This window comes from Phaethon aethereus (assembly GCF_964289735.1).
Source record: "Phaethon aethereus genome assembly, chromosome: 1".
NCBI lineage: Eukaryota > Metazoa > Chordata > Aves > Phaethontiformes > Phaethontidae > Phaethon > Phaethon aethereus.
The window spans coordinates 192,144,764-192,164,955 of NC_138575.1; the positions used below are offsets into that span (position 1 = coordinate 192,144,764).

Here is a 20,192-nt window from a genome sequence, read left to right on the forward strand (position 1 = left end):
ATCCTCAGGTTGAGAACTAATACTCTATGTATTAAGGAAAACTCTGACATGAATAATACCAGCTACATTTTGACCAAAGTGGTTCAACCATGCACACAAGACTTACTTCAGAAACAAATATGTGAAACATAAACTTTCTATATGAATCATTTAAGATACAAACATATACAAGGTAAGACATTCTGTGATCCCACCAAGACATTCAACTAGTTTAGCTATAACAAAAAACCTTGGTTTGCTATTGGCACTTTGTTTTCCTAACGCCAGTATGCTAGGAGCCTTCTGCCCCTCCTGAAAAAGATGATCCCAAAGTAATCCATGCACATGTCAACTCCAAGCCCAGGTGCACATTCCACTCAAGCTAAGGTTAAAGACAGACTGGATAGAAGCCACCGCAAGCTTTTGTTTGGTAGGTCCAACTCTCCTTCTATTGCCAAGCTTAAGGTCTCGTTTTTCTTCTCCAGGAAACAATAAAGAAAAACACAACTAGACCCACAGCCTAGTTCATGAATGATTATAATTTACTCTAAAAATATGGAGAGAAAAACTAATAGGTTTTAAGAAAAATACCTTTTAAATCCATTTTTTAGAACCCATTTAATATAAAGGATCATCTACCAATTGTGTGCTTAGAACAGAAATACCACCTAACAATTTCAAACATCTTTTGTGAGGGGTGTCCAGTTTGAAGTGGCAACACCACATTTACAGTGATCAATTTACTATATGCCAGCACAAAAATTAAAAAGTTATTTGCTCAAGATTTTCTCAAACCTTAGCCAAAAATCCTAAAATTTTTTTAAAATGGCATACCATTAGTACAGACAAAAAAAATATGCAAAAATAAAATTAAACAGTGAAAAGCAACCTCTCCCATGAAAGTTAAGCTAGTTCATAATCCAATAAACAATTACTCAAAAGAATTTATGGACTCTTAAAATACACTCAATTTTAATTAAAATAATTTCCTGAGAATATTTAGCCTTATTTAATTCTGAAGAACAGTTATGGTATGTTATTCTGCCAACTAGTAGTTCACCACAACTGCAAAACATCAGCTGGAAGCTAATTATGTTGCACTGAAATAATACTGAAAGCAGGGTTTCTAACTAGAGGAAAAGAATATTGTTCTCATTAATACTGAACATAAAAATACTCTAAACCTACTGCTAATAAATGACTGTAAAAATAAATTGACAATTGATAAAAGTAACAGGATTTTAGATTTAGAATGTCATAAGCAATGTCCTTTAGGTCAATATTCCGGTATAAGTATTAAAAATTTAGTCTCTGACAACCCCTATTATCCAGATATCCTCATTATCATAAACACTTTTGTGTATCTCAACTACAATATTTCTTGATTTTATGCATCTGAAATACGAGCCTTAAATTTAAACACTTTGGGCTCAGAATGACTATGAAACTGTAAGGAAGGAAACAAGAGATCCTAAGCTTAAGCACCCCCAGGAAAAGTATCTGAGGGAAAAATGACTTCACCCTCAGTCTATCTTTTATAATTTCACAAGCATTTTACCTGTACAATAGATGATCTACCTTTTACAACAGGAATCAACTCTCATAGCAACATATTTACAAAAGCAAGAATCTCTTTTTTACCAGAACAAGAACGTTCATTTGCTGCCAGAGCTCAACTGGTTTGAGCATTTCTGACCCCAAAGACAAAGTAACTAACATTTCTACATGTATCATCTACAGGACAACTGTGGAAACACTAGCAGTATGCTGTTGCAGCATACTTCACGCCTGTTTAAGTAATAAGGAAAAGCTTCCCCTTGAAAGCTCTCCCTCACTAGCTAGGTGTGAAAATACGGTAATCGTGAGTTCATCAACGCATCAATACAGCTATAAATACTATGCTTTTTAGAAAGAATTTATTAAATCAAGTCACAGAGTACACAATTCACCACTGAATTATTCAAAGACAAGTGAACAGAGCTCAGTTTGCTTAGCTGCACTTAGGTTCACAGCTCCATGCAATTTAGAAACATGAAATGAGTATCTATGTTCCACCTAAAGGAGCAGAAACAGAAAATATCAAGGAAGAATTTCAGATAAAGTGCCTATTATTGAGGTTTACCATTTTTTACTAAAAATTTCCATGTCATTAATTCTGAAAGACTATTCTGATCCTACTCCTATGAAGGAATACAAAACCGGTATTGTCAGGTATGCCTAAAAAAAAAAAAAAAAAAAAAAAAAAAGCTCTCAAAACTGAGATGTTTCCATAAATTTGGCAAAATGACATTCCAGAAGACTTACACTTACCATTTTTAAAAATAAACTGCAGTAGTTTTGTCAATTACTGTTTTAGAACTTTATTTCAATCTCATGAAATTATTTTCTATTGCTCTTCCTTAGAAATATACTATTAAAATAAGACACTACAAATTTACCCATCTTAGAAAAATCATATTCTCCAAAATAAGTAGCAACACCCTTGACTGCGAATGCATGTGGAATCAGTTCAGCACAGCTCAATTATTGTAGTTATGCAGCAAAACAGTGAGTAACAGGGCATACACCACCAGCTCTTTGGCTGCTTACAGGTATGCTGAAATGCACTGGAAATCAGCTCAGCATACCAAGGTGTAAATAAAAAGCTTGTTTATGACTTACTCTGACAACTAACTAATCACCATGAGGTTTTGTTCATTTCAAGAGCAAAAATAATCCAGCAGCTAATTTTAGTATCATCTTACATTCCCACACAGGAAAGTCAAAGATAGAAAGTGTGAAACACTGAGTTCTTTAAGTAAGTAGGGTAAAGATCAACTCGGCCTCAGTACCAATACCTTGGGAAACAAAAGGGCATCACTCACAATTTAAGCCAGCATTATATAGGTCTATTCTAACAAGCATACAAAGATACTTCTTTTCTTGTGTTATCTGTTTTCAGATAGATTATAATCACTGATAGTGGATAAACATTTCAGAACCTAGAAACTCAACTGCTATATTTAAACTGTGGCAGTTTGAGTCCAAATTTACTACTGAGGCTACAGTAAATTGAAAAGTATTTTCAAGTTTTATTCTAAACTCTTATTTTTAAATAGATTTGCTTATAAACAAATAGTTTGGGAAAAAAAATACTTATTTTTCTAGCTGAAAATTCAGTTGGCAACTAGCTCCCATGGGGACTTCAGGTAATAGGTCATGTCGGCAAACTGACTCATTTGGTATCCTTCTCAGTCCAAGTAAGTGCTAGAGTCATCTGACTACAAATTTTTTTCAATAACACACTTTTCTCTTTGAAGGTTCCTGGCAGTGGTAGAAAAAGAACTAAGGAAGAAGCATCTATGGTTTTAAAGGACAATTATTCTGTTCAATCACCAAATACTGCAATGTGGTACAGGAGGGTTTTTTCATTCACCTACAATCTGCATTTACAAGAACATATATGCCCCAAGGAGGAAAAAAAATCCACACACCTCTTTTTGGAAGAAAGTTATTTAAAAGTCAGTTTCAACGTGAGGGCAATCTTGCAAGTTTGCTAGACTAAAAAGAAACAAGCAGGAGGTTCAAAGCCCTAAAACTAAGTTATCTGTTACACAACACACATTCTTTTGAACAATTTGACAGCTGCACCACTCTGTTCCAAATCACAAAGCAACTCAGTGACATTGGTTGCCATTTCTTCAGTCTCCAGCTGAAGTAGTTCTGCGCTCAGACAATACAAAACAAATACCAGCACCACTGAGCTCCGCATCGCTCACACAGGGTCACAGTAAGAGACACAGCCAGCCCACCCCAGCTCACATGATGTTCTTGAGAAGGAGCCTCAGATCGAGCCAGAAATGTATCAAATTATCAGGACATATTATTGTCTGGTAAAGACTCTTAAAACTAAAGAATTCACTTCTGTAGGCAAGTAAGTTTAGCAACAAGTTTCAGCATGACTGATTAATACATTCATGGATTTTTTTTTTTTTTTCCTTCTTCAAAGTGTACAGGTAAAGCAATTCAAGAGCTACTGTGACCTTTAGATGTGCAAATATGCAATATTATACATGCAGTAAGAGAAAATTGATTTAAGACAACTGTTCTCTCAATGCACACATTTAAATATTCATTTCAGAGTCAGAAGTGTTGAAAAACTTAAGAAATGGCATTTTTTTGGTCATGTTTCTACCTCAGCTAAGTCAGAGACTATAATGACATGTTCAACAAGCAACTACTATAAAAAGAAATAAGTATTTAGTAGTACAAAAGCTTCATGCCCAAGAAAGGCTACAAGTTGAAAATAAATGTGAAGGAAATAAAGTGCATATTTTTAACAGAACACATCACTAATCACTGGAAAAAACTCATTTTCAGATCACAATCAAATGTCTAAAAGGTATGCTTTCATTCCAGTAAATCACAAAATTTAACAAAAGTTGTATTGCACACCCATCATACATTATATTACCTTAGCAGAGTTTTTTTATTTTCAGAAGTATCAGCCCTAACTGCCAGTAAATTTAGTCATCTGACCAGGAAATACAAAAGTGCACTATCAGTTTTTTTGATTCAATCAGGTTTAAATTTAAAAGGTCAAGATTCTCATAACCACTCATGAAAATCTGTGAGCAACCAGTGTTCAAAAACAATAGTTTAAAAAGAAATCTAAAAGTCAGAATCATAGGAAAATTATTAGCTTTAAAGCTTTTTTAAAAAAAACCCTGATAACAGCTTAAAAAACACTGAAACCCCGATCTTGAATTTCAACAAACTAAAACAGATGGTCCAAATCCATCATAGTTTTCACTTACTTTTTGTCTCTTAGGAAATTTAGTTACACTTTAGCAAAACCATGAAATGTCTAAAACAAACTTAACATTTATTACTTTCCCCTTCATTGCTCAAGGCAGAACACTATCAGCCAAGTACACAGAGGTATTTAACAGCTGCTCTATGCTCTGATAGTCAGCTGCCTAAAAACTGTAGCATCTTGTGCAACTTGTTACTCATCACACTTGCATTTTCAGCAACGTTGACTATTTTCTACTAACCCTGAAGAACCAATCAATACAGTTGTGAAGACCTACAAACTGGTGGACCTGGCAGTGCTAAGTTAACAGTTGGACTCAATCTTAAAGGTCTTTTCCAACATAAACGATTCAATGACCTATAGAATCAATTGTATTTTATTCATTCACACAGTTGTTTCCCAAGCCACAAAAGCAGTTAAACACACCGGCATCATAGCAGTATTTCAGTGAATTTATAATTGGCAATGTAACTCTTCACAAAAACAACTGTGCCTTTAAGATTTTTTTTCAAATATATGTAGACATGCACCATAATCATGCACATATATTTACCCACTATAGTACTCAGGAATGAATATGCTTTCTACTTCATAGTGAATCCTTTCCTACTACTTGATAAGATACAAAATGTCTTTAAATGGAAGCTTTCCCAGACGAAGCTATATTGCATATCACCTAATTAATACTTAGCACAAACACACTATGAAACTCTGTGTTCTACCAGAAGACCAGGAAGAATACACTGGGGGGAAAAAAGAGCAAGGCAGGCAGTCAGGTTCTACGACAAAATTAGCTTTGATAAATCTCACTTCTCACAGGATATGCCACAGGAGCTCCATGATTCTGTGGCCAGGCTGAAAAGTACAGCACCTCTGACCTGTATCATGGTGTGATCCAAGTGACTGAACCTGCATGATAAAAACAGCTTTGAAACCATATTTAAGCTTGTTACGGCTGTTTTAGAATAGAAACTGACCCCGTAAATAGGAACCACTTAAGTGGCAGAAAGACTTCTACAATTTCAGCCTGAATGAGTAAAAACTGAAGAACATACTAGAATTCTGTATGGGATTGAGATGTCTGACAATCCAGGCTTCATGCACAAAGACAGTTGCTAACTTGTCTCTGTTTAGCTGTCCGTAAGGTTTTGATATATTCCCTTGATGCTGTTGATTATTCAATAGACAACACAGTTTTGCAGTGGTAGCAATTCTGTCTTACTAGCAAATGATCAGATATTTGTACAGCAGATGTATTTCAAGATCATTTTCAGAAGCCTCAGAAGAAAATTCAACGAAAGCTACACTAACCAATTTGAGTTTTACACAGACTATAAGTGTTTTGAAGTCTGTTATGAAGTTTTCAAGTCAGAAAAGAAATTTTAATATAAAACAGAAATCTCCCTTGATGCCTGATTAATGGCAAAGATAGACACCAGATCGGTCACAGATTGGAATCTTATGAAACAACCTAATGAAACACTATTCCAGGAATTATACTACCACCAAGAAAAAAGTATCCAGAGTTTTGCTGAAAGGGCTGCAGGAGGATTCTTACCAATGACTCTAGTCCACAAACATCTGCAGTACAGACATACATTATCATAACACTGACACCTTTTTGTTCTCCCTGCAGTAACCAAGATGGAAGGACTGACACTCTACCTCCTCTTTATGCTAGGCAGCTGGGAATACTACCTCACCCTCAAAGACAGGTTTTAGGAAAAACACAGGTAAATTAATCACCAGTTAACGGTAATTTGAGAGAGACCCTTACTAGAGCCAAAAGAAGAGCGCTCCACATCTTGAGGGGAAAGTGACTACTATCAGAAATGCAAATGATAGTAGCAGGTTTTAGAGGCTCAAAGTGTAGTCCTCCGTAGTCCCAAGAACCATAAAGATCTAGCTCCTCTGTATATGAAAAAACATACTCACATAGGATGTGTAAAAACACCAAACCTCTTTGACTGAGGGATGAGGGAAAGAAACAGGTTTGACAAATGCTGGAGTCTTCACTGAGCATGTGACAAGAACTATACACTATGAAAACACCAACTCTCAACACCACCACTGACTCTCACAAATTAGGACTCACATGGTTTTCATTGTAGTTTTACTCCCATAAAAGCGACTTTTATGAATTGATGTTTCGCAAAAATAGCATATCAGAGAGTACCTCACCTATGTAAACTTGTATTTTTACTTTGTAATTGGAAAATTAGCCAGCAGAGGGGGCACAAGTTAATAAAATCTATCCTTGGAGGAGGTGATCGAGTAACAAGGAGATAAACATGCCGCATGCTCTGTTTGAATACTATCTCAAAATACATATAAACAGGTAAATACCTCTTTTCTATAATTATGTATACCTCAAAAACCCTAAATGATTGTATAAACACACATAAAAAGTAATCAGTTACTGAACTCTAGTCTTTTCATCTATGTTTAATCCAACAGTGAGTTCATAGTTTCTGACACCAGGAACAGCACATACTATCACTTCCCTTTCCCCTTTTTTGCTGCTAACTGCCCATCCTTTGGAAGGCTCAGCCACACACGTTCAACTGTATTACATACGCTTCTTTTTTGAAGCTAAAAGATAGTATTCAATCTGTCTGAAATGATCTTATCTTCTGAAGACGACCTCAAAAAACAGTTTTAAGAAAGTCTCCCAGAATTTATCAAGGTCTGAACTCATGCTTCCATTAAGTCTCCATTTTTTCCCCCAAGGAAATGGAAAATGCTGTTCAAGCAGCCAGGATTTCTCCTGCACTCATTCACACTCTGAAAGTCAAGGTATCAAGGCAGCAATTTTGCAGTAAGGATGGCTACCATAAAAGACCTTTCCTCCATGAGGTGAGGAAATGCTAAAACCTGAATTCAGCTAAGTACAGCTATCCTTCCCTATAGGCTAGAGCAAGGTTATTATAGGCAAAGTAATTTTCATGTCCTAGACAATTCTTTAGTTAACTACATGACAAATACCTAAGAGTTACTCCAATGCCCAAGACATGCACTAATCACAGTTTCTTATTTGGAATGTCTATGGAGGATTACAAGGTAGTTACATGGTTTTTGCTTCATCCCTTACTGGCACTACAGATTAGCAGTAGGTAAAATGATTTTTACACATGCAGTTAGGACACCGATTCAGTGGTACAAATGAAGCTTTCTGTATTTCAGGTGACTGGAAAAAATGAGTTGCAGGTTAAAACAAACAAACAAAAAATTAAACAGTTAACAAAAGGTTTTCAAAGTAGAACACAAGTGCAACAGCAGACTTTTCCTAAAACTAAGCCAGAAATGAAACTACTCAGCACACCAGTTACAGAATATAAGAATGAAGAGAACATCCTTGAAACAACCACTGTCTCCATAACACAGGCTATGGAAGTTCCACAAAGCAAAAGGAAATGTAAGGTATTTAGGAAAATAAATGGGATGAAGAAGTCACTTGTTCCTCAGCATTTTGGTCCTAAGCATTTTTTTAAAAATATTTTTTTTTAAATCTTTTTTTAAAAAAATAGTAATTTATGGCTTCAGTTAACTACCGAAGCTCCAAACGTACGTCATCTATATTTGTCCTGCCCAGTCTGGAAGCCCTACAGTAAAAATCAAAGATCTAGTCATATATCACTATTATTAAAAATACTACAGAGACAAAACAGCTATCTGAATTGGGTAAGAAAAAAAAGACACCAAATCCTTTGTAAAAAAACCAAACACAAAAAACCCCCATAGAAATATATTTAAGCATATCAGCTGCTTGTTTTGCCTGAGCTTGCAAGTTTTTGTTCTATAGGCAATGATTTCATTGCATTTCCATCTTGAAAAGTGCAATGAAAAAATTCTCTGTGCTTAGTATCATGTTTCTAGATGCTCATAAATTTACACATTCTGCCTTCTCATGTCTGGCACTGAATGTACTACTTAAAGACTACTTAATTGTGCAACTTCAGTCATTTTGGAATTGTAAGTTTTGTTCTCAAACTAAGAACAAAACCAAAACTAACAGCAAGAAAACCAAAAAAGCAAGCCAAAGCAGCCTGAAAAGGAGATTCAATGCAAGAAGGGATAATTTTGGAATACAGAATCTCCATATTGAATAGTGCAAATGTGAAAATGGAAGGGATGTGTGTCAAGGAAGCATTTTTACACTATGTTCATACTGAACAATAAACACATGGTAGGATTTACTAAGAGATCAAACTTAAAGTCTCGAGACACTTTGATGTCTGCATGTGCCTAAATCACAGAGTTCTCAACATTACTAAGTCACAGTTTCAAAAATGCCAGTTTAGTATAAAGGTTTGTCCTGTTTCTTTCATCAAAGAACGAATTTAATTGAGTTCTAAATAACATATCATATAAGTGATAACTTGATTAACTTCTAAGTGCTCCCATTTAGATGAGGTGCTTGGTAAGTTTCAAAAACAATTCAGTCCTTGAATCTTTCACAATTATGTGACATTCTCAAAAAACCCCAACAAAACAAAACAAAGAGAGACACAAACAAAACATAGAATGGACTTCACATATAGTGAATTCTAGCAAGTAACTAAACAGCAAAGAACAGTATTGAAATGAAGAATGAAAAGCCACTAACTTTTGAAACATGTAAGGACTGATGTGACAGATACATGATAATCCCAAAGAGGGAAGAACTTCAACTTTTCCTTACATTAAATTAATTGAAATACATAAGCAGCAAAGCAACTTTGATCATAACTTGTACCTTATTTTTAAGGTAATAGAAACTGTCACTTAAAAAAAAAGATGCACTTATCAGTTACAGATTAGTAAATGAATCACTACTGGAATCATGTGAAATTGGATAAATCAAACAACAAATCCTGGTGGTTTCCAACGTTATTTGACTGAATATAGTAAACGCAAGCTGCTAAAAATAGTTTATATTTGGGCTTTTGGAAACTTAACAAAAAAAAATAAAATAACCATCCATACCAAACATAACTTTCAAGTCAGCCCCAAAGAATCTGGGTTTAAAGATGATTTTAGTCATAATTTCTGAAGATATTTCTGAATGTTTTATTCCAAAAATAACTGACCTTGTCAAGCCTTGGATCAAGTCCCTAATTACCGCAGCCTTTCTGCTTCACAGCAGTGACTTTACATAGCTAGTCCTGGCTCAGTCAGTGCAATTCACAGTGCTAAGCCAGGCCTCTGTTCTCCATATACTGGAGAGGGGTAATGAATCTCACAGTTGCCAGCACACTGAGCAGCAAAAGCACAAAAAAAAAACCACCAAAAAAACCCACCACGGGTAAAAGCCAAAGAGAGAGTTGTATACAAAATTCTCCCCCACCTTTTTGGGGGTTATCAATCCAGAGTACTGACAAGCTGATTGAAAACAGCTTATTGACTCATGAACATAGGGCAATTCTTCTGAATAACTGCCCCAAGACTCCCCTCCAACTCCCTCCTTGAGTTTATCACCACTACAGCAGGAGCAACTCAGCTGTTTTAGAACAGATTCTGAGCCACTATAGTTCACAGTCCAGCTTATTAAGGATCTGAATCAATCACTGATTTATTTTACTATATGAAGTCACACTCACAACTTGAAGCAAGCTTGGCACAATTATGAACACATGAGAGGCCGTAAGTTCAGGAGCAGAGCAGGCAGCTAGGCTGGATATGTCTTACATATAGATGCATAAAATCAAGTCAGCATTCAAAGCCCAGGGCGGGGCATATTGGTGGAATAGAGAGATGGCCACTCATATTATGTATGCTGAGCATCAAAAAAGAATGTCAGTACCCTAAATTGATTCCAATGACAAATATTCCGGATTTGTTCAATGTAGCTTTTTGGCTCAAGGAGACATTGACAAAGAGCACACTGTATTCAGATCATTTATCCTAAACATTATTACTGGATAAAATCAGATTAACACCCTGCTCTCCACAAGCAGTAGCAGTTACATGTAGATAGAAAACAACCCTATAAAGGAAATGGGAGTACCTACACTGAGCAGACACCAAATGTGATAATTCGGGGAAAAGTTTCCCAGCCAAGTCAACAAGAAGACATTAAGCATCATTTTCAATTGTATGTTCTTGAATCACTGTCAAACCCCCATACTAGAGACATCACCTGCACTGCAGTTCCTGCTACATCAGTCTTCTAAAAGACCTCCAATGTTAAAGCCACAGAACTATGTTAGACATAATCAACAACTACTTATCTGCTACACCAGTTATCTACCACTGCAGTGCTGCAAGATCCACACTTACCACCCATATTAGAATAACTAGAGTAGGATCAGATTTTGACAAATCCTCTTGTCCTCTCCTACAAAGAGCACCCTTACCTATTCAGTGTTCCAGTCATAGTCATTCAAGCTTCCTGACTAAGGTTACTGTCATACCTTGCAGCCAGCAACTTTTTACCTGTCTATTTTAATTCAGCTGTAGGCACTAACCTAGTTTCCCCACCGGAAAAATTTAGGCTTCAATCTATAGCGGACTGTAGATTTATATAAGCTAGGGCAAATCAATTAACTGAGGCAGAGACACTATCTCTAGAATGAAAACAACAGGTGCTTAGATAACAGATACTTGATTTCTCATTAATGTAAGACTGAAATTATCTACACATTTTTTTAAAATCTAGTCTATTAGGGGCCAACTTTATGGTATCTGAGTGATTAAATACATACCTATTTCTTTGTGAAAGGATATCTTCCAAAATATACAGGCAATAATAAAGAATCTGAAATCCCGTTTGCTGTCAATATTCAGAATTATAATAGTAAAAATATGCTGATAATAAAAAACACTTCATGAACATGTGATATCCTTTCTAGACATCATGGAAATATACTACAGGACCACCAGAAATCTCTAAAGGCTCACAGGATAGTCCACTTAAAAAAAATCAAGGATCTTTTAATAGGAAAGATTTATCCTACATACACATATAACCATTATCTCCTATCTGCAGTATTAATTTTTCTTTAAGTGAGACTGGTCTATACTTCAGACAATTAAACTTCGCACTGTAATCATGCAATGCAAACCGGATATTTGATAAGAGTTCTGTATTAGCTAGCTACTAATGCCCACAAATTATACGAAATTCCAATCTGTTGCATAAACAACAGGTGAAAACAACTTGAAAAAAGGGCCAAACATGGTGCTAAAAATCACAGCATGAGGTGGAAACATTAATACAATCTTTAAGAGGGAGATGCAGATATGAGAGTATTCTATGAACTAAAAGATTCACTATGTTGTTAAAGGTACAGAATGCACTACAGGAAAAAAGCAACAGCAAGTAAGAGACTCAAGCAACACAATCATAGTTTCAACTGAGCCTCAGTTGAATTAAAATTCAGACACATACAAAAATAACAGTTCTTCCCTTCAAGCTTCAGAGATATGGACTGTCTACAACAGAAATCCAAGACTGAATGTAAGTATTCAGTAAGAAAAGTGAAAACAAGCTTAAAGTGAATAAACATAAAGACAAAGACACTGAAAAAAAATAAAATAAATACTTGTGCTTCACAAGATAACCAAACTCCTGGCTCTTTATCTATATGTATTTGCTTTGCCTCCTTGACAATTGGGTGTGATGAAGTGCAAGTACATTTCAAAAAGACAAGAATACTTCAACTATGGGGCATGTACCTTTAAGCACCCAAATAAGAAAGCCAGTAAATCCAAGAAGTCTATAATGACCTGAGGCAAATAAAGTGTTCCAGGTAGAAAGTCAAGCCAAGAGATAAAATTTTGGTACTCCTAACTATCCTCAGACTTTCTCTGACGACTTTTTAGTGAAACCAAGAATACCAACCAGAGACAGACATCTGTATCATCTGCTTAAGCTTTGGCAGCATGAATGCACTCACCTGACCCTTAAAATGCAAAGCCGTAACAAACATGTCATGGCACTGCCCCTTCCAAATCAAGTTTATTGAAATACTGAGTACTTGAAGATTCAAAGTCGTCAAAGCATATTTGATATTCAGAACACGAGGAAGTATATCACTTCTTTCTGCTACTGAAACAGATTGATGAGACCATTTTCATTGGAAAAAATAAAGTACTTTGTGTAAGCTTGTTTAACTTTTAAATTCTTCTTTAAAAATATACTGGATTAGAACCAGACAAGTGATTTTAAGAAAGTTTAAGTATGATGTGATTATTATTACTGAGACTTTCCATGAACTTTGTTGCTCTGGGAAGGCTGAAAGACATGCAGTTCAATCCTGCAAGATGAAAAATCACTTGCAACAGTGCTTGCCATAGCTCTCATTAAAGGATACTATAAAACAAAATTAGCTAAAAAATTGCAAACATTTCAAGAGCAGACAAGATGGCACGTTTAAAGGTCACAGCCTAAAAAGTATAAAGTGGAAGCAATATGCTTAATTTCATCATGTAGGAGGTGAGAAAGACTGACTTTCACCAGCACTTCACATATAGGTCTTTGGCACTAAGTCATATAGGTTTACGTTAAAACCACTTCTATTCCACAGAAGACAGGAAACTATGAGAAATCCTTTCTTATATGTATTTCTGCCGTTACCATGCTTAAGCATGCTATATTGTTTTCTACTCTCTGAAATTCTCCCATTTGGTTTTGTTGGGGAAGCAGGAAAAAAAGAGAATGGGAGAGCTGCTCCAGAAGTGCAAACCTCTACCTCTACCAATATGAGAAGCAAACGGCCTGTGCAACTGTGCCAGCATGACAAAGCAGGAAATGCTAACCTAAACTTTGGTTCCAAATTTGGATGCACACTCAACACAGGCCATTCCAGTGCAGTGTTTATGACCCCAGAATGCCAAGACAAAAGTCATGCTCAAAGGATTTTGACTTGTGAAAGCAAGGAAATCCAGTTACAATCCTCCAAAACCAACTGGAAAATAAAACTGCTCAACAATTTAAGGAAAACAGAATGTATCACTACAAAAGCATAATGTATGCAATGTCAGGGGACAGTATTTCATATGTGTGATTATTGGAGGTTTTTTAAGCTCAGTAGATCTTAGACACAGATAAGCACATAAGCAAGGAGTCAGTCCACAATGTGTGACTTAAAGCTGTCGTGCGCCTACAAGCACAATTAGATTTCATCTCCTAGGTACATGTATTTGGAATACTGTAGTATTTAAGCCACTATGGCAAAACATGCTGATCGCTACAGATGAACACTAAGTTTTACTGTGTGAACACATCAACAATACTGCTACTGTATCTACAAATGGCTCTAACCATATATTTAGAGAGAACTATAAAGTAGCAGTTAACCTAAGATTGGACATGGTATGACTAAAACCCCTGGGAAAAAAAAATGGGGTGTTTAAAAACAATGCCATTATATGCAGGACACCTTCCAACTTCCAGGTCAGAAATCAGTCTTACCAGCCCTTAGCATATTTTTAAGTTCCAAAAATATTTTTAATCAGTTGAATTCCATTTGGATTTTAGTTTCTCTCAGAATTTCTTAGTTATGGTTTTGTACGTATGTGAAATGCACTGCAGAAGAAAAGGCTTTCACCAAGACTGCACACAGCCTGGTAAGTCACCAAAACAGTGTTTCTTGTATTAGTCTAAATCCAGAGAACACCTTATTCATCACTATGAATGAAAAATACCTATCCTAAGTCCAGTTGGATTACAGAAGCATTATAGTCGGCTTTTCTGTTTCAAAACAACTAAGTTAGCATGGGCTTTCGTTACATTAAATTTGTTTAAAAGTCAAACTTGTCTCTAGGCCAGTTTTACCATATCAATAGTAATTACAATGCTGAAGAATATGTGCAAGATACCCCAGTGAGATAAAAAGCTCATAAAAAGCTTATGTTATTGAAAAGCTCTGTTTCTAGCAGCAATATGAAAACAAAATTTCATCCTGGAAAATTTTGGAAAAATACCTTGATAGATCAACTCAACTACTTTGAAATCCACTCAGATAAGTGCATTTTATCCTCTCAAACCTCATTCTATGCAATACTGCTAAAAAAAAAAGTAAGAGACCTTCATTATGCAAATAACAATAGGCAAGGTGAAACACATGGGATATCAGAGAATCAGAGCTTTAGCAATTTCAAACATCCATCAGATTCAAGTTTTGGTAATGCTGTGTTGGTCCTTTGCACCAGAGTATCAAAATACCATTGATACATATTTTACCTACCTTAGATTCAGAGCTCAGTCTTAAAAACTTCACTACAAACTGCAAAAAATTGAAGTACATAGATGGCTCAGCTCAACCATTTGTTTACATTTTTACTGTATTATAATAATAGCTACTTTTTTCATGTTTTCTGTTTCCACAGAAACACATCTGTTAGTATTTAACCCTTCCATCAACTACAATGAGCTGCACGTTTGCCTCAGTCAAAACTATGCAGTTCAGATTGCTGCTGAACAAGCCATAGCTGTATGATATATGAGCATATTCCAAGAGGACAGAAAATCTGCTAATAAAAGGCTTGGTATTTCAGACTTGCCTGAAACAATGGAGAAGCTGAACTGGGGAAAATATGACAGAGAGAAGTCAATTAGCTAAGTGCATTAGCTAATGAAGTACAATGTTTTGTATGATATGATAGTGAGCCCTTACTGAACTTAATGTATTTAAATTGCCACCTTCTTGAAGGCATCCAAATCCTGTATTTTTCTCCTAAGCTTTCTATAAGAATGCAGAAGGTGAAGGGGACCATTATTTTTAGCGAACGCTAAAAGCTGACACCTTACTTAAAGGTTCATTCTTCCACTATCATAATCACAAAGCATACTACAGGGGAAAAAACTATAACTATTACTGGACTCAAGCAACTTAATACAGAATTTATCAGTCTGAAAGTGCTGTAAAAATTAAAGAAATAGTCACTTTAAAATATGTGTCCTTTCCAAAATCATTTGTTGTTGACAAAAACCTTCACAAAAACATGGATCTGACAACCCTAGGTAAGACAAAGGGCTTATAAAGCCATATCATAGCATTAATATCAGAAACAGCTTACAAAAAAATCTTCTGGGTTCTTGACAATCTAAACGCATTGACAGTGTCCCTTTAAGATCTGAATGTGAGATACTATGATCAGCTAATACAGCTGTACACTTGGTAACTCAATCTTCATGAGCAACTGTCAGTACTTATTTACTGAAAAAGTAATATGATAAACACTCATATTAAAAATCCATTAATGTTGCAGGAAAATATGAAGCAGGAGATTTTCCTCAATTTCAGAATGACCATTCAGCCATCACTCTTGTTCAGGAAGTCAGCTGATGGAGAACTCTGGTCTACTTTGAAAGAAATCAAGTATAGTGAGTCACACTGCCATTTAAACAAACAGTTCATACCCAGCAGGGGGACAAGATATCATGCTGTTGGATGATATAAGCAGACAATCCCATCAAGCTTGTATCATGTCTTGTCATTTGTATGTATGACAAAAATCTTTTTACAATTCATACATGTGAAACAAGTGGATCTTGGCAAATATCTTAGAAGCTTATAAACACACAAAAAAACAAGTAACTAGTCAAAAGATGTTAAGCCAGAGAAATTTCCCAGAGAAAGCTTAATAGGAGTTTGAATTTATTACGTAATAGCACACCTAAGATCATCTAAATGTTGCGTTTTTGTAATATCTTCTCCTCCCACTCTAAGATAATCATTCTTCAAATATCTGTCTGCTATATTTTAGTTAAGTACTATTTTATGGTCTTAATATTTGTAGGTGCTTTTAAAAAAAGTGAATCAGCACTTTATGTTCTGAGTGAAAACTATTTCAAATGCAACTGAGCATTCTGATCGCCTCTATTATCCTGAATTTATAAGTTTCCCATACCATGTATGTTTAAATACCCATTTATCTTGAGCAAATTTTAGGTGGCAGTAGGAAGTTGACAGGATAACATGACATGGTGCTCAAAAGCCAATGTTAAGTTGAGGGAAGTTAACTGCTCTGGATCTCATCCTGCAAGTGCTGAAGGACCAGTTAAGTGCTCCAGAATTTGATCTGATTTATGAAAAACCGCTACTTTGATTAGTAGAGCCAAAATGGGAACCTGTGACTTAAGCAGCAGATGACCTGGCACTTGCAATATATTCATCGATTTTTGCAGACACTAAAAAGAGTAAGAATTTCTGTTTAGTCACCTGACTGCACACGTGAACACCTCTTCAACAGCCAGCTCCACATGTGGAACAGAGCAAAACACATGCATAAGCAAAGGGGGGTTCAAGATAGAGACTTGTAACCAAAACAGATCAGACAAAGTCATTGCTCCACAGACAAAGAGCAGCTATTTGCAGTAATGAACACTACCAGTGAGTCAAAAGTCATGACAACTCAGCTGCCCACTTGATTGAGTAGTTGATCACAGCTGGTTCACTTAGAGCAAATTATTTGACAGGGGTTTAATTGGAACATTACAACTATCAGTAGCAACAGGAAAGAGCAAGTATTCTGTGTGTGTGCCTACAGTGGGTAAGTGTTAAAAAAAGCTTCATATAGCTCATGTAACCAAACAAAAACACCAGAAAATGGGAAAGGTTAGCCCACAGGTGTATATGATGACAGCAGATGGAAATAGACAAAAAAAACACCCTATGTGTGGAACAAGCACTTTTCTTTTTTTTAAAGTTTCATCACTAAACTGGCATACTAAAAATATTTAGGCTCGCTTGATCACCTAGTGGCAAAGCCATACAATGCAACATGAGAGAAATTTCCTTCCAAAACGAATATGGCGTGTTATCTAAGGCTCTGCTTAGACTGGAAAGGAGAGGGGGAGAAAGGGGACTTATTTTCACAACCACATTCCCATGTTAAATACCAAAAGCAGTAACCAATCCTCAGATAGCAGAGGGAGCATTACATGAGAACAAAGGAAAAAGGAAGATTCAAGTTAGTATGTCCCATGTGAAAAATACATGATACACTTTGCCCTCTTTATGCAAAACAAATCCAGGACTTGATCCAGTGCCAGAAAGAACTGGGTACGCTTTCTAAAGCACATGTTTAACCTAGAGTTACTGTCTTTTAGCAACTCGTACCACTGAGCAAGAGAATGCTGGCCCACCCCAAAAAGAAGTCTTGCTTTAAAGGGATAGCTGCAATATAGACATTAGAAAAGCACAGCTTCTAAAGGCTCTGATACAATAGGCAGGTTTATAAAAATACAGGTATGCAGAGAAAAGCTGTAGTAAACTCACTGGAAAAAAAGGTTTTTGAAAAAGTTGTGCTCCATTCAGTATTTTTGGACATGCAGTGTGGTTAGAAAAATGGCTCATCTCCCAAACTGTACTTAATTGATTATACAGCACTATATAGAGGAAGCAAAGTTTTCATGACCCCACCAGGCTCACCAGCTAAGGTTCTGAAACATAGACTTGATACAAAAAAAAGACAAAGTTTAACTGACTAGGTCAACTTGAAGGCTACATCACAGTTTAAAAACTGAGGAATAACTATAGTTAAAACAAGAGAAAGAAAGTTGGGTACCCAACTATAGTCAGTGACTGCATTTCTTCAAACTATCTGAGCTGTGCTTAATTTTGAAGAAGCCCCCATTGAGTATTTCATGCAGATGCCACTTTGGACAATTAGCTAATTGTTGTCTCTGGGATGTTTGTGCTTTACGATTTTTCTGCCTATTAATAGTCAACCTACCTGCCCATAGTTGTCTATGCCAGTTACTAATCTATTTAAGTTTAATAAATCAAAAGCTGTCCTTAGGGACTGGCCAAGAGTCGTAAGTCCTTCAGCTTGAAGGTTTTTCAGTTCATTCATAAACGTTGCATGGTTTTCCTTCCAGCCAGCCTGAAAAAAGAAACGTGAGAAGACTTATTTTCCAGATATGAGCTTTGCTTTCCTGTTAGACTACAAAGTGCCTTCCTTGCTGCATGCAGCTCACTACAAATGCTAACAAAGCACCTCTGAAGTTACTAATATTTAGTGTTGTTCCATAAAGCCCGAAAATATATACTTCTCTTAAACCTTAGAGCTCCTCATCTATCAAATGACGATTTTGGATTTGTTCCACGGGACAAATTTCTGTGAAGTCACCGATGCACAAACCTTACAGCTCTTTACACGGCTCTCCCACAGCCCCTTCTAGATGGAAGGCGACTGCATTGTGAAGCGACCTCCAACAGGTTCACCGTCCTGTGTCGTATCGACCCACCGCCCCCTTCCGCCCCCCCGCCCCGGCGCGGCTGAGGGAAGTCCCGTCCCCTTCCGAGTCCGCACTCCTCGGGCTGAAGTCGGTCCTTCCCCCGCTCACCCCTTGCGAGCTGAACTCTCCTTGGAGTTGCTGTCACTTCTCCCAACTTGAATAAATATCCCCCACAGTTCATTGCTGCTCACACACACCACACACAGGGAAAAAATGTCGGCCATGTTGATGTCAGCGCCGCCGCCGCCGCTGGAGCCGGTGTGTGCCGAGCTCCCCCGGACCGCCGGCAGCCCGGGCGAGGCGGGCGGGGGGGGCGGCCGCCGGCAGCGGCCCGCGGCGGCGCGGAGGGGCCGGAAGGAGGCCGGGAGGGGGGCGGGGGGGGCGGGAGCGGCGGGAGGGGGGGCGGAGAGCGGGGGTTACCTTGATAGCGTAGGGAGGCTCCTCGAAAGTGACCAGCATGTACCTGTCTCCCCTGCTGGCCGGGTCCCGGGCTCGGAGCTGCGGCGCGGGGGACAAAGCACAGAGTGAGCCGAGAGGCGGCGGTGCGGCTGGAGCCCCCCGGCCCGGCCCTCCCCTCCCTGCCCGCACACACACGCACTCCCGCCCGCCCTCGCCCCGCGCCCCCAGCCCAGGCAGCCCCCCGCGCCCTGCCTCCCCCTCCCCTCCCCGCGCAGTCACTCTCGCTCTCTCTCGCCTCCTCTCGCAAAGGCAGAGCCGGTACCTTCATGAAAGTCTCTACAGCGCCTTTGGCTATGTCCAGATAGGTGGTGCCCAGATGGGTGCGCTGGTTCATGGAGGCGGACGTGTCTATCAGGAAGAGTAAGATGGGCATAGTGCGGAGGGGCCGGCGGCCGGGCGGCTACATGGACAGCGGGCGGGGGGCTGAGGGGAGAACCGCGGGGCGGGGTGGGGGGGTGGGGGAAGAAGAAGAGAAGAAGAAGATGGGGGACAGGAGAGGAGTAAGTGGCTGTGAGTGCTCTGCACGGGGAAGGGCGCCTCCCCGCTGCCCCTCTGCCGAGGCGGGGGGGAAGGGGGGGTCAGCGCTGCCTGCCCTGCCCTCCTTTGTGTGAGGGGCCTGCTCAGCCCGACACAGGCTGGTTTATGAGGGAGAGGCGGATAGGGCTGCGCTGCTGCTAACCTTCCCCCCCGACCACCTTCCTCCTCCACCGCCCGCCCTCCCCTCCCCCTGTTGATGTTACTCAGAAGTTTCGGGCGGAGCAGCCGCAGCCCCGCCACCCCAGCACTTTCTCT

At 38.2% G+C, this 20,192-nt stretch overlaps 1 protein-coding gene across 1 annotated transcript in view; it reads right to left on the reverse strand.

Moving 5' to 3' along the window:
- The window catches only part of INTS6 (integrator complex subunit 6), a gene marked incomplete at both ends in the record, with an annotated part of 46,050 nt that extends 26,277 nt beyond the window's left edge, over positions 1 to 19,773 (reverse strand). The window contains 3 exons of the mRNA XM_082002749.1: positions 18,437 to 18,586; positions 19,362 to 19,439; positions 19,663 to 19,773. Coding sequence (XP_081858875.1) covers positions 18,437 to 18,586; positions 19,362 to 19,439; positions 19,663 to 19,773 — 339 coding nt within the window. The remainder of the gene's footprint in view (positions 1 to 18,436; positions 18,587 to 19,361; positions 19,440 to 19,662) is intronic.
- Between the last annotated feature and the right edge of the window lie 419 nt (positions 19,774 to 20,192).